Here is a 16,757-nt window from a genome sequence, read left to right as displayed (position 1 = left end):
TGGGCTGTGTACCTAATGAGGCAAATTTTTCTGGACTTGGGGCAGTGTTATGGCTGTGATGATCAAGCCTGTCCTCCCCTATACGTGATAATGGATCAGCCGTCTTTGTGTGTGAATGGGTTAGCCTGTCTGTTACACTACAGCAGTAGTAGTGGGATGTTTCTCTCATAGCCAGCCTTCCCTTCCATGGCCGTCTGATACTGGCACCAACTTTTACAGGATTTTAAACAAGCCACTCTCTACCATTTTGTGATCCCTATGTGTGAAAGACTTTCTGTCTCACCTCTCAGTTCCCTGGGGTCAGCACCCTCTCTCCAGGGATAAATTTGTACATGTGTGTGTGTGATTTTCGACAATGTGGCAACTTTAAATATGTGATTTATTTAAAAGTTTGGTGACCACTTTCGCTCCTCTAGATGAATCCCTTAGGACTATGTGTTTCAATTTTCCTCTGCCTGTTTTTAAGGGGAGAAGCATTCCAGAATGGACAATGTGAGTATATATTTATAAAAGTTACAAGTCAATGTTTATAGGTGATATCTATCTCTGAAAGGGAACATGCAGGGCTATTTATAGCCATATCAAATTTTAACAACCCCTAACTGTATGATGTTTGGATGAAGTTCCATAGATAAAGCATTATGTATATAAGTATTAACATATAGATCAGATATATAAGCCTGCCGTGATATAGCCGAATGTTGTCTTAAAGATTTTAACTAACTTTTAAAAAATCGACATCGATGAAAAAGTCGGCAGGTGTGTTACAGGTCATTGAAGAGGCCGGTGGGAGGAATTTAAACTGCTCCGATTTCTTTGTGTCAAATTTCCACCGTTCAATATCTGTACACAATGTTTGCCACTCTATCTAACACACTGGGATTGAGCTGCACATTCTTTAAATTCAATTAAAATATTTCGTTTACATTTTGATAAAGAATTACAGCGGATTTAAGTTGGAGTTCTTAAATATGACAGTTAATATTGACAGATGTCAATTTTGTCAAGTGTGATAACAGTGACAGCTAGCTAGGCCATACACATGTTTTGTTTAGTTTTGTTCTTTGAACCATAAAAAAAAGAAAAATGAAAAAAAAAATGATAGTTAAGATATCAAAATTGTATTCATAACATATTATTATTAGACATATAAATGTGTGTCAAATTTTTTTTGTAAAAGCTACATTTTTTTTTTAAAGTTTTTGTTGAGCTTCTGAAAAAGCGCTACATGATGTAATTAACATAATTAATGATATAGATAATAACATACATTTCTCTTTATCAAGTATATATATTTTCTCCCTTCCCCCATATTATCATGTTTGACCTAGCTAGCTTGCATGATTACTGTGACTGCATGGTGTCATGCTTTTGGTGGCATATCATATAAAAAATATTCATCTAATGTAAAAAAAAAAAACCCAAAAAAACGGCACCTCTTATTCCCTATTTTATTTTATTGAATTTTGATTCAGAAAGGTATATGTTTGGCATCAAAGGATTGAGGTCTTAAAAACAAGGTGCACGGGAAGATCAAGTGGATCAAGTTTCATTGTCAATTAAATTCTTACTGTTATGACCCTATATAGACCTTTTTGTTATTGCGTAGATATGAAAGTTGAAATAATGATATGGGTGTCTATTATAACAGCCCCGGGGGTGTCTGCTAATTCTGTATCCTGTTTCTTAAACCTAGTTGACCTCTGAGTCTTAATTGTTTTAAAATTTGGCCAGAGTTCCAGAAATAAACCAATGTCCAATGTCATGTCACTGCAGTAATCATGGCAACATACTGTCAGTAGGGTAACCCAAAGTTTGATAGACAGTGGTTGGATTCTATAGTCATTGGGACCCAGAGATAGAGGGTTATAGTATTTGAATGTCAATCGACCATCTGAAACATTCTGCCACCAAGACCATGAGCTGGAGGGTTAGTGGTAGAATGCCGACATTTTACCCATTTTACCAATGCAATATAGAGGTAAGACATTGGCTAATAGTGGAATGTCAGACATTCATCTTAAACATTCTGCCACCAAGATCAAAAGTTAGTCTGTCACCAAGATCCAAAGTTGGTCTGCCACCAAGATGCAAAGTTGGTCTGCCACCAAGATCCAAAGTTGGTCTAGATCTGCCACCAAGATCCAAAGTTGGTCTGCCACCAAGATCCAAAATTGGTCTGTCACCAAGATGCAAAGTTGGTCTGCCACCAAGATCCAAAGTTGGTCTGCCACCAAGATCCAAAGTTGGTCTGCCATCAAGATCCAAAGTTGGAGGGCTATAAGTACTACTGGTAGAATATGTCTGACATCTTGATGTCATTCGGCAACCACAACCCAGAAGTGAAGGACAAGTAGCAGAACATATGGATCAGTCACACAAACAACTACGCCACTTATCCTAGAGATGAAGGAATATATGTAGTCTAAGCACAAAGTTTGGCACCTTTGCAATTGCCAATTTGCTACTTTGACCCATAGAATGACTAGAGTTGGAGAATGTCAAACTCCACAAACATTTTGCTGAGAAGTGATGGCTATGTAATTATATGATATAGTGGTACCACATAGTGGTTCATTTTACACACTTTACCAACTTTGGTTCCATTGCCTATAGAAGGAGGGTATAAATGGTAGAATATATATCAGACACTAGAAACATGGCCACTGCAGCTCAGAATCACATTTATTCCAGCCGCATACATCAAAAACTAATTTGGACGTATCTGTAGATCAATACATCTTGGCCAGGTAGACTGAATGCAGGTGTAAATCCCTGGACATGTGCTATAGGCTACGTTGCTCTTCCTTTTCAGGAGGAAAGCAAACACATAAGGATGCTATATCTATGTATGCAACCATATATTTAATCTTAAAGTGGGGGATGAGAGAGAAAAAACCCAACAACTATCATATTTTAACAAGTCTTAATGAGCTTCTACTTCTTGTAAGATTTAATGAAACAATCAAATAGAATGGTAAAGGGCTTGGTGACAAATATTTTGAAAAATGATGAAATTAAATCAAACAAAAATCATTTACATTTGTAACATGTATGTGCTCACTGTCAAAAAACAGGGCAATTACATGTAATAATTAGGAAAATGCTGAATTAGAAAAGGGAAAATAAAATAAATATTAGCTATGAACAACAATTGATAAGGTTTTAATTAGAAGTGTGATATGTGATTACTTATTCATACAAGTGATTCAAAGCAATAAAGGTATGAAATGGATATCCAGGAGTAGATATCTTTTTGTGATCGCTATAAAGTGTAGAGGGATGATGGCATTCATATCTTGTCATATAACTGACAGATCATTAGGTAAAAGATATTATGTATCCATCTTAAACGTGTATATCTTGCCATTGTCATATATAAACTCTGGTTACTTATGTGAAACTATTACTTGAGTAAATTCACTGGAAAACAGGGGAATTTTTTTTAAATAAATTACTTACGTAGCTTTCATACTGCATAGTATATCTTTTTCCCCAATAAAAAATATACTAATACACCTAAAATTTATTGTTCCAATCGTCACTTGATTGTTATCGATAAAATGAGTAACATTGAGTACTTTAGCTGTTGACTCAAGTCAGTGGAGCATGACTTGGAAGATCGCAATCAGTCACCTGTATCCAGTACTCGTAGTAATTACTCGCATTGTCATGAATAATAAACTAGGCAGAGAAAGATGAAAGTCAATTCGTGATACAGGTGTTGGAACTGAGGGGTATGGGCATTTCTGCAGAGTCAGAGCCTTTATATTAACACTTGTAGATCATTACGGAAGAAAAAATACAGAAATTAAGACATACACTAGTCTTCATGAAAGATATATCTCAGGAGAGGGATGGAAATGTATCTCAGGAGAGGGACGGAAATGTATCTCAGGAGAGGGACGGAAATGCATCGGCCATGTTGCTTCATTAACAGTCCTTGTACAATAAAATATATATCTAAAAATGAGAAGTGACAGAAATTTTACTACTGCAAAGGTGATGTTAAAATTGTAGGTTGACATCCTATATTCTAGAAATAGATTCTTAGCCTCTCTGTGATGCTGATGTTAATAGCTAAGGTGTCCAACATTATAGAATTAGTCCTTTAATTCTAGCTGCAGTGCTCAAAGTGAATGTATATAGCATTCTTCCACAGCTAGGCACTCCATCAACCAGCTTCAGTAGCAAATGACCACTCTGAATTATCAAAGTTATTTCCCTTTGTAACTGATTGAGTGAAATAAAGGGAAGTAACTCTGATATGAAAAACTGGCCACCACTGGTTACAAATATTAGGTCTACGTATACATTAACAGCTGCATGCATATTAATGATATTATGGACAGACTGCAGGTTGTTGTTTTTTCTCCAAGAACTCCACAACTTTACTTCCACCATTGTTAAATGACAATCACTGTCAATATGACATTGTAATACATCTAAACAGAAACATATATATAGAGATTGGAAACTCCTTCTTTGTCTTTGTTGACAGGCAGCGGGATCTCCGGTTTATAGGCATTTCGCCTTGGCTAACTTCTTTTAAATGTATTCTTTTAAACATGAGATGTTTGCACCAACACAAAGTTTAAACATTATATCATGGTTTGATGTGATCAGTTTTCCCGATTGATGTTATTTAATATGATTTTTGAAAGCACGAAAATAAGTAGTTTTACCTGGTTTTTCGAAAATCACACATTCCAAACCGGAAGTGCGTTTTGTTTTATCAATAAATAAGTTAAAATATTATTTTTTTTCTATCCAAAATCGTACTCAAACCAACTGAAAATTACTGAACTTTTACAACATATCAAAGTTATTTTTTTAAATTCAACTATTTAAGAGTTTATCTTAAAAACCCCTAATTATAGCTCATACAGAGGTACATCTGCCGATCGTAAAATTGGTGGAGTTGCCAATCTCTATGTATATATGTTTCTGATCTAAATGAACTTATAGCCATCAATGTAACAATATTTTTACTAAACATTGTCATAAAATTCCATAGAGTTGTATTACAGCCATTTTATGGATCTCGGTGAGTGCATGAATCATAATTTAAAAGCTATGAAGATGAGACCAATTTTAGTTCTGACTAGATAATTTTAGTTTTCTATAGCCCCGCTGGGATATGTTTAAAAATCCCCATCCTCATCAGAGGCGAGATGAAAATTCAAATCAGACTTGAAAATGATTTGAAATGCTGACATCGCCAAATAAGGCCTGATTTTGAAGAATTAAGTCATGTTGGAAGAGTTTTTCCCTTTTTTCTCATAAATAGAAACTGAATTTAGATGTTAATTCCTACTACAATGCAGATCACATAAGGACATTACCAGGAATGATGGAGATTCAAAACGAAATTTGGAAGATTTCGTTTTCAAAATTGTATTTGAATTACTGATTGAAATTCTTGATTACATTTACAACAAAATCTAGTTATATGCCTATAGACAATTACGTGGATCAATGACTTTTAGTATTGTTATTGCATGACATATATATAAATATATCATATCTACTTCAATTCCGATAATTTGTTTGATAAATTGACATTAAATCTGTGTAGGGAAAATGTATCCAGAAGGACGAAAATTTACAAAATAATGTGTAGACATTTTCATTGGTTTATTTATGTATTGTCTCTGTCTGGAGGACACTTCATTGTTTGAAAATTAATCATTTAATGTTTCTGAAAATTATAACATAATTGATTGCCTGATGTTATGAGAATCAATCATCAAACATGTCATGTTCTTTATTTAATTTTCCATGAAAAAAACAACCAACATCACTTTATATAAAATTGTAATCATCAACATGTCTCTGTTGGGACAAAATGTCTTCGCTCGGAATTGGTCTTGCATGTTCTGTACAACGCAATATAAGCTTTAAATTTTTTTTCCCCTTAATTTTAATTTTGTTTCGGCAAAGAGTCTGGTCTGTAATATTGCTAGAGAGGTGTATTCCTGGAGGTATTCTGTATATTGCAATATATCCACAGGTTTTCAGTTGAAGTTTGATCATTGGTTCAAAATTAATTCAATTCCAACAGGAATAGGTTGCTGGTTAATACAAAATGGCTTGGGATGGGCGGATGGTAAAATTAATTACCTTACCTTATTAGTATGATAATTAAATAACAAGAAAGTAAAATTGAAGTACCACCGCAGTTGGTCGATGTTCGGACCCAGACAGTTGCCATGTGATCAGTTGACAGCATTTAATAGCGACCTTATTTGTTAACCTCTCACAGAAGAGGCAAACAATTACGTTTGGTACTATATCTGCTAACGATACCAGTAGGTGGCGCTAATAAACTCCGTATTAGCAGACATTTTTTATGGATTCAATGTACAGGAAGTATTGCCCCATGCCTGTATCTGGTAAATCGGCAGGAAACAATTTACGAAAAAAAAAGTCTCATCAGATTCCCCAAGATGCTTGTAACCACAGGCTGGCTTCATTTTATGTAAGGTATCATTTTAGAAGATATTTCACCAGTCAGATAGTTTGTCGTCAAAGATGAGACATGGCCATGTACTGTAAAACATGGTCATTTGTCAAAATCTGTTCTACGGGAAATTTCAAGGGGAAAAAAAAGCTTGCCAGTAGAGAATGCTATATAACATATCATGAAGTTTAAAATGTTATTAATATCTTTCTTTAAAAGTGGAAAGACGTAAATATAAATCATAACAGAGAAGTGTTTCTCTGTTCTCTTAGTCATGAATCATGAGTTTTGTAAAGACTACGTGTACTGTGTGTATTCTTTTCTTGTTTTAAAAACACATAGATTTTCATTTCAGTTTTGTTTTTCATCACACTCTGAAAAAAAACAAAAAACAAATTGAAAAAAAAAAAAAAAAAAAAAATAATGAAAGACATAATGAATACATGTGATAGAACATATTTCTTCTTGTTTGTAGACAAGAAAGAAGTTCATATACAAATTGATACAGTTCCACTTAAATTTCACAGAAATTTTATTTAATTTTCTGAATTTAATTTCTCAACTTGTAAAAATAATTCTGATTGGATTTGCTGTAGAAAACTGTTGACTATATATATACCTTATATTTTTTAAAAATGAAATGATAAAAAAAAAATTTTGAAGAGACTATTTGAAATTCTGAGATTTTGGTTCTTATTCAAAACTCGCATATTAAAAACATATACTCTAGGGTACCTACCACAAGTTCCGAATTGAAACTTCAGTATTTTGTCCAATGGAAAAGGTTTAAATGGCCATGGAGTCTACTGTATCGGTTGTCAGAGGAATATTTTAGATATTGTGTTCAGACAAATCAGACATTTTGATGTGTTTTTCTGAGAGTGTTTCCCCTATAGGGAACAATCTTCCTGTCGTGATTCGGGACAACGGTTTCCCTAGCATCCTCTAGACTGGCGAACCGTGTCTGGTTAAATCTACAAGTCCAAACAGCAGTTTACGAACTTCCCTCATGACAGATTCAAATGCATGGTACATGCTGTACAAAAATTATGACCGAGGAAGATATATCACGCTGATTTTATTCCAACAAGTGCAACGTACTTGAACATCTCACATTATCACAAAAAATCTGCCGTTTTTGACCATAAAAAAGTTTCAGTAATGTATTGAAGATTCATATGATTAAGATATACCTTACATTTGTAGGGGAGTAGTTCTCGTAGGAAACACTCGGCTCATTTCGTAAAAAGCTTTACTTACAGTATATGAAGGATCTTGAAGTAAAAAAAATCTGTTTGTATTTCACCAAACCTTCCAAAACAGTAGTTTATAAAAAAGGGAGTAAAATGATGTTGATAAGATTGATACAAGTGTACACAATACAAGTGTATGCAGGCTTTATCGTTGAATCCCAATCAGGACAAAAATGTTCTCCAAATTAAGACATATTGTTCCTGGAATCACCCATACTATCAAGTATTATTGATTAAAATGTTCTTGCTTGATTTCCATATAACAACAAATGACTGTTATCTGTTGGGATAGGTTCGGATTTGTTTTGTATCCTTTTAATAGTTATGGTCATTTGAGGACAGGTTTAGGAGGTAGAGGAAAGCCACAGTTCCCAGAGATAAACCATGGACTGCCTGAAAGATCACTATCAAAAGTGAACCATAGTGAACCATATAGATATGGGGTTGACTGAAGGTGGAATATCTGAGCCCTGACTTATATCAATCAGGCATGTTGACCAAGAGACAGAATGTATATTGTGTAATGTCAGACACCTTAACCGCCTCAGTCACTGTGACCAGGAGGTAGAGGGCTAGTGGTAGAATATCAGACACCTTAACCACTCAGCCACTGTGACCCAGAGAGCTAGTAGTAGAATATCAGACACCTTAACCACTCGACCAGTGTGATCCAGAGGGCTAGTAGGAGAATATCAGACACCTTAACCACTCAGCCATGAAGTTTTCACCTGTATGTCAATGATTAAAAGTTATTGATTAATGTATTTGTGCCGGTGCTAGATTTTCATCTCACAACAAATAAAAGTCAATTGATATTTTATAGTGCATATACATCATATTATTGTATCAATAAAAAATGGTGAGACTGTAATTCACACAGGAAAAACATTAAAGGAGTCATTTGTATATCTATCCAGTCTAGATTGGCGCGTAACAACAGTTTACATACTGTATCGGGATGTCGCTATGGTAACCATTGTCTCCCGGGATACATTTATAAAGCAAAATCAACTTAAAGAAATTGAGAAATAAATAACACTAATGTACATATACATGGAATCCATGGATTGAAAACACGGCTACACGCATTTAGAGATCTCCTTGTTTAAAAGCGCACACAACTACGCGTGATTATATCGCGGATAGTCTTTAACTTGGGAGACCGATAACTGTCGTGGGAACCATTCAAATAAGGTTTCGACATGTCTGTTCGTGGTTCGTTTTCAATACAATCAAAGTCAGGAAAGAGCTTGTATGAGCACTTACACTGCCCGTTGCCAACTTGATAGTAAAAGCATTCCAACAATACATCTCTGTTTTTAACGGTCTCTTGAGATTCAGTTTCCAACATACACCGACGAATCATTCGCGCATTCCGTTAATAAACACACTAAGATAAGAACTGCTGTTTGGACCGAGGACAATACGATTATGGTGACTTGTTATATCTTTGGTCTTGTCATTGCAGCCATGTCCCGATTCAGTGGTTGTTATCGACGTCCATAACAACCTATAACTCTCTATACTGTTGTTTAATGCAGCTTTGTCTTGACCCGTAATTATCTAAGAGACAATTCCTATTGTGTCTCATCCAGGAAGTTTCTGACATAAAACCTGGCTTGATATGTCCCAGTGGAGGAAGTGTTTGCATTTTTACTTTGGTGCTGCAATTTAACCTTCTATGTTACTCTGCAGCTATTTATGTACTGTTGTTGATATTGTTTCGGAAGCTGCAGTGACGAAAATGCTAAATGTGTCATACATTTAGAGCTGTCTTTCTCTTTGCTGTTGTAGCTTAGTTTTAAAGGTTATGGTCATTCTAGCTACCACTCACCAAGCAAAGGCATCTGTCTTTTTTAGCTCACCTGGTCCGAAGGACCAAGGTGAGCTTATGCCATACCGTGGCGTCCGTCGTCCGTCGTCCGTCGTCCGTCGTCCGTCGTCCGTCGTCCGTCCGTCCGTCCGTCCGTCAACAATCGACTTCTTCTCCATAACCGCTGGTCGGATTTCAACAAAATTTGGCTGGTAGCATCCTTATGGGCTACTAACTGAAAATTGTACAAATGATGGGGCTGACCCCCCAGGGGCCTGAGGGGCGGGGCCAAAAGGGGTCAATTTGGCTATTTCCATATAAACGACTTCTTCTCTGAAACCAAGCATGGGATAGCACCCATAATGCAATGGTAGCATCCTTATAGGGTGGGGATTCAAAATTGTACAAATGATGGGGCTGACCCCCCGGGGGCCTGAGGGGCGGGGCCAAAAGGGGTCAATTTGGCTATTTCCATATAAACGACTTCTTCTCTGAAACCAAGCATGGGATAGCACCCATAATGCAATAGTAGCATCCTTATAGGGTGGGGATTCAAAATTGTACAAATGATGGGGCTGACCCCCCGAGGGCCTGAGGGGCGGGGTCAAATGGGGTCCATTTGGCTATTTCCATATAAACGACTTCTTCTCTGAAACCAAGCATACGATAGCACCCATAATGCAATGGTAGCATCCTTATAGGGTGGGGATTCAAAATTGTACAAATGATGGGGCTGACCCCCCGGGGGCCTGAGGGGCGGGGTCAAAAGGGGTCAATTTGGCCATTTCCATATAAACGACTTCTTCTCTGAAACCAAGCATGGGATAGCACCCATAATGCAATGGTAGCATCCTTATAGGGTGGGGATTCAAAATTGTACAAATGATGGGGCTGACCCCCGGGGGCCTGAGGGGCGGGGTCAAATGGGGTCAATTTGGCTATTTCCATATAAACGACTTCTTCTCTGAAACTAAGCATGAGATAGCACTCATAATGCAATGGTAGTATCTTTATAGGTTGGGGATTCAAAATTGTACAAATGATGTGGCTGACCCCCGGGGGACCTGAGGGGTGGGGTCAAAATGGGCCAATTTGGCTATTTCCATATAAACGACTTCTTCTCTGAAACTAAGCATGGTATAGCACCCATAATGCAATGGTAGCATCTTTATAGGGTGGGGATTCAAAATTGTGCAAATGATGGGGCTGACCCCCAGGGGGCCTGAGGGGCGGGGTCGAAAGTGGCCAATTTGGCTATTTCCATATAAACGACTTCTTCTCTGAAACTAAGCACAGTATAGCACCCATAATACAATGGTAGTATCCTTATAGTGTGGGAATTCAAAATTGTGCAAATGATAGGGCTGACCCCCCGGGGGCCTGAGGGGCGGGGTCAAAAGTGGTCAATTTCCATATAAATGACTTTTTCTCTGCAACTTAACATGGGATTACGCTCATAATGCAATGGTTACATCCTTATAGGGTTTGGATTCAAAATTTTGCAAATGATGGGGCTGACCCCCCGGGGGGTCTGAAGGGTGGGGTCAAAAGGGGTCAATTTAGCTATTTCCATATAAACGACTTCTTCTCTGCAACTAAGAATGGAAGAGCACTTATAATGCAATGGTAGCATCCTTATAGGGTTGGGATTTGAAATTGTACAAATGATAGGGCTGACCCCCTGGGCCTTAGACGGCAATAGATGCGAGGTCAAAAGGTCAATTAGGCTACTATTTTCATATAAATTACTTTGTCTCTGAACCTATGTATTGGAAAGCATATTTGTATGGTATCAATAGCATCATTGTATGGTTGTGATTCAAAATTAAACTTTGGGAGTCAATTTTGCTTATTTTTCTAATTGTCTGAGTCTTGTGATAATTACTAACAAAAAACCAGGTGAGCGATACAGGCCCTCTGGGCCTCTTGTTTTTAAAATTTGGTTGTAATAGCTGATTTATAAACGTATTGGAGCCCTTTATCTAATGATTGTTATAAGCTAATTGCTAATTAAGATTTAAAGTATATCTAACAAACTATTCCAGTCCTGTTCGAATTCATTCTAGTTACTAGTATCTGACCATATCCACTCTATCAAAATTGTCTTAAGTCTATATAAAAAAAAGTCTGAAGGTTGATTGCTTCATGATTGTGGAGCCTGTACTCACTGTATATATGATTTTGGAGACTTCTGAAACTTATAGCCAACACTGGCTTTCTAAGATAGGTTATTACAGTATTTTCCGGAGTATAAGCCACGACTTTTCCCCCCTGAAAATCGGGAGTACGGCTTATACATCAATGCGGCTAATCCGTGAACGAAAACCAAAATCTGACGATGTTTTTGCATTATTACGTCGTGATTCACATGTAAAAATCTGAAGTTTTACCTGCCAGTTTTGTTAAAAAGTTATACATCGAACAAATCACTGTAAAAGTGTTTAAACGATACAATATGTGATGAAAATATAATAAAGATTAAAAGAATAACGTAACAGATACATGTTCAATCGTAAAATTGATTAATTAACGGAAAATCGGCCGACTGAAGTGTGGTTGTTTGTAGTCACAACATAATAGCGGACTGATTTCGCTATCGATTTGATGCAGGATTGTTACCGAGAAAATAATAACTAAAACATCAAAAATCATCAAATATCAAACAAAAAGTTAAATATATTATTTAAATATTATGTGTGTGCAAGAAATGTCCGCAGACAGCAAGAAAACAATCCTCTGAATGACTGCTAACTTGCACACATGTTCTACTCGGTCAACATGTGTATTTTTGGGAATCCTGTCGCTGTGATTTCAATGAAATAATCAGCAATCAAGTTTATTCGCGTGTTTTACATGTTATATAGAACATTATAGCGATGTTATAAGCATCAAACAGTCTATAAAACATCGTTTAATCGATCTCTGTAGCGGCAAACACCACGAGGTCATAATCCAGAAGTTTACAAAAATAAGGCTTCGGTGAATTGCATCATGGGAAACCTAGTTTACAAGCAGTGGAGAACACTCTAAACGAAGTCGATTGATACAGTAACCCTTTACACAAAGATATATTTAATACACAAAATATATCCAAAAAAAATATAATCCATTCCTATGCATAACGTTACTGAAGAAAGTATTTTATCGTCATACTTAAATATGAGCGAGAGTAAGCATGAACTCAAACTTGCACACGTGTTTCACATATGTCGGTCAACAGGGGAATTTCCCAGAATCCTGTCGCAGTAATTTTAATTAGATAATCAGCAATCAAGTTTATACACGTAAATCACATGTAATTTAAAACATTATACGGAGTGTAAAAAATCGCACGGTCATATTAAAATCATTTAATCGATCTCTGTAGCGGCAAACACCACGAAATAATATCCGGAAGTATACAAAAATAAGGCTTCGGTGAATTGCATCGTGGGATGGCAAGTTGACAGAGAACACTTTAAACGAAGTCAGTTCTAGGTTAATATGCAAGCCTAGAAATACAGTAATCCTTTACACATGATATATAATAAATACGCTAAATATATCAAAATAGAGATAAAATAAAATCATATGCATACAAAAGAAAGTATTTTAAGCGGCATGCTGAAATATGAGAGAGAGTAAGCGTGAATATGTACAGCTGTCAAGTAGGCTTACATAATGGCAGAATAAGCAACGAACAGAAATATGACCAAGTCCATTTTGCTAAAGATATTTACATCATAGTGAGTTTTATTTGTTATATATTTACAGTACAAGTTTACAGACAATTTTCGTGATTCTAAACGATCGATAAGCATACCGTACTTTAATAGAGATTGATCGTATACACAAATGGTTACATGAGTGCATGGGCCTAACTTTTGGCTGCGGCTTATATAACAGTGCGTCTTATACGTGTACAAAACCTGAAAAAATCGTAAAAAAAAGGCCTCTGCGGCTTATACACAGGTGCGGTTTATTGTCTGGAAAATACGGTAGGTCTAAGTGGGTCAGAACTGATAAATTGGATGATGTTTTGTCTCCAAGAACTTTGGTTTCCTTATTAATGTTAATGAAGTTGATCATGATAGGTTCATGGCTGGATATAAAACATATACACAACCATATTAATGATAGAAAAAAATCATGTACACAAAAAGATTTTAGCGCAAGGGCAATCAGAATCGGTATAGGTATATAAGGTTGTATATCATATATCTATCACATTGTTATGGGAGGGATGATACTTCATTTCACGGCACTTTAAACAATAACAGGGTGATGGAGGGACCATGTGGCTTATATCAAACTCTGTCATCTTTTTCTTGTATTATATTTAAATGGAAGGTTATCAGATTCAGTCGAAACTTCAGAATGGAATTGAGTCGGAAATTTGAATATCGCAAAATTGGAAGGTGATGTTTTACTCGCATTTATGCCCATTTAGCAAATATCATGAAGTTTATAAACGCTGTTCAAGCCTCTTCAACACAGCAACTAGACAGGCGATTTAAATATTGCCATATTTCTATAAATGACAGGCCACCAAATGTAATTTACATTAGGTTGCAAATGCAGCGTATTGCTTCAAAACAATCGAAAGCTCAAAGATTGCAAACGGTTTCTAACAGAATTGTATAAAAATTGCACAAAACCTTCTTTTGAATTTATAATATGCTATTTTAGGCATCATTCCTGTTTCGGTAAATTCTGAAAAGTACAATTTCCTGGAAGGTATGTATTTTTTCACCATATTGAATATCTGATGTTTGTGGTTCATGCTGGAAGTAGTTTGTGCATTAGGTCTGATGCTTAATGGTTAAAGTTATGAACCATTAATAGTTTGTTTTGATTTATAAATTTTGAGATTATAAATTGTGTGTTACCATTGAAATCTTAGGAACCAATTGAAGATATTTATGTTTAAATCTGTTATTTGGGGGATTTTGTCTACCATATCCAACTTGGACATGCATATTTAAGGTATAGCCAATTATTTTTTGCAGGTAATGGCTCAATTTTTTTGCAATTTGAACTTAAAACAAGAATATTGAATTTAAGTGGTTTAAAATTTTCATGAATCTTTGTATCAGTATAAATGATTCAACCACTCCATATTTTGTGTGTAAAATTTTTGCGATCATAGCAAAATCATGAAAATATCATCCCACCAAAATAACCGTTTATACACCATACAGTCAAAGACACTCACAAATGTAAGGCAACAGTTATACACATGTATATACGTACTACAGTTTAAAAAAAACCAACAGTTTACACCACATGTATCGTAAGACATGCATAGAAAATACCTACAAATTATACCACAACATTATGTTAAATGAAAGCAAACAAAAAAGTATACTGTAGCCTGTTTTACCCTGCAATCCTTAAACGTTATCATTACCTACGAGATAAGTATATATTTAGTTCTCAAACATCACCCAACCAATTCTTCATGTTGGTTGTAAAAAACCAGAGTCGCTCTCCCGAGTATAATTTGAATCTCACCATGCAGCGGACATCGCCTGAACGTTTGAATTATATAGATACATGCGTTCTTAATCTGCATACAGACACTGATTAAGAGCGAGAAGTGTTAATTATTTCCGAGACTTACTTTTTCACTTAACACCAGGTAATGAAATAACGAAAGCTATTTTCAGTGTACCCTCTGATTTCCACTGTGTCAATTATTGGTGGTGTCCTCCAGAAATTACGGAGGTGAGAAAGAAACGCGTTATATAGTTAAATATAGAATTTGGTGTCATCATTGTTCAAGAAACTGCATCAGACCATTGAAGGTTATGCAAACTTGGACTAATTTTTGGCATGGTAGGAAAGCCAGAGATCCAATAGAAAAACCTTAGATTAATAAATGAGTTTTTGTAACTGCCCTATATATACGTATATTGACTTAAATTCAAGACCAACAAAAAAGTTTTATTGTAAATTATCAAACCAAGTCAATGCTCAGATATGTTGCCAAAAATGTCAGACATCTTAACCACTAGGCCACCACAAAACAGAGGCACAAGGCTAACTTTAGAATATCAAAGACCTAATAGATGCTATATTTGGCATTTTGTCTTAAAGGTAGAAGGTTAAACAAAATTTACGTCCATAATAGAAAAATACTAGGCCTCAATGTAAGTATTGTGGAGCTATATAGAATGTCAGACCACAAACCTCTATGTTTACTAAACAGACTTCAGGACCCCTGTGACAGAACGATAATAAATCCTTACCGAACTGATACAGCGAATCATAACTTTCTGAGCCATACACAATAGCCACTGGGTGTGGAAAATGATGTCTCCCTTCATTCGACCATATTTGTTTATAGTTGTTATTTCCTGCCGTTCCTGACAGCTAATTGCTGTTCATGTCGTACTGTGCTGTGAGCGCTTTAAAACACGACAGTGGAGGGAAACCTATCCTATTGGCCGTTATGGGTATACGCCAGACATTTATTTGAAACTTCTATAGGCTAGTGCATAAAAATAGTGACAAAAAACGGGTGAATATAACGTGCAATTTTATAGTTGTGTACACATATTCAAATGTGTTGTGACATCTTAAGTAGGCACATAGGATAATCAAACACTCCATGATCTTTATCTGTATGGTCACAATTATATTCAATAACAAATAAATTATTGTTAATTTTTAATGAGTTTGAAACGGTTTGCTCACCAAATGCTCAGCATGCTAAATAAGTCTTAGAATTTCCATTCACTATTAGGCAATCTCAAGCACAGAAATGGTAAAGTAGAAAAATGCCCTGGTTTCAATTACTTTGATGTCCAGCCGTAATATGGCTTGGCCATGGAAGACATAGATTTCATTTTGTGTGTGATGTATATACACCGGACATGATCTACACACAGAAGTACTTGAAGGAAGACGGGAGGGGGTGTCTAGCCAGGGGGACCCCGAAGCTGAGGTTATTTAGTTTACATCATTAAGTAGTCTGGCTAGTTTTTTGACTGGTCACAAACACGATATAGTTGTACAGGAAGTGGACCTTGTTGGAGTGCGGCCGCAGACTTGGCAGTCACCAATGAGGTAGACAGAACGAGACTTTCAGCTGTGGTCACAGACATCCTGTCAAAAATATCACAAAGTTTCTAGACACTAGCATTATTTCAAGTAATTTAAGATGTCAGGGCTATTTCTTCTTTAAGCTTTTAAATTTATTACGTCTGAGGCATGTCAGATACATGAGTTATGTCCCTTTTGAAAC

General features: G+C 36.1%; 1 protein-coding gene across 2 annotated transcripts in view; it reads left to right on the top strand.

Annotated features, from left to right (window-relative positions):
- LOC138317672 (uncharacterized) overlaps positions 1-16,757 on the top strand; it is a 329,361-nt gene that overhangs the window by 245,243 nt on the left and 67,361 nt on the right. The window contains exon 1 of one of the 2 annotated variants that reach the window (XM_069259498.1): positions 107-492. The exons of the other annotated variant lie outside the window; for it this stretch is intronic. Coding sequence (XP_069115599.1) covers positions 417-492 — 76 coding nt within the window. The 5' untranslated portion in view covers positions 107-416. Of the gene's footprint in view, positions 1-106; positions 493-16,757 lie in introns of those variants that run through there. 2 annotated transcript variants of the gene reach the window in all.

The sequence above is a fragment of the Argopecten irradians genome, chromosome 3 (assembly GCF_041381155.1).
Source record: "Argopecten irradians isolate NY chromosome 3, Ai_NY, whole genome shotgun sequence".
In the NCBI taxonomy this organism is placed as follows: domain Eukaryota; kingdom Metazoa; phylum Mollusca; class Bivalvia; order Pectinida; family Pectinidae; genus Argopecten; species Argopecten irradians.
This window is presented reverse-complemented; position numbering and strand designations above follow the sequence as displayed.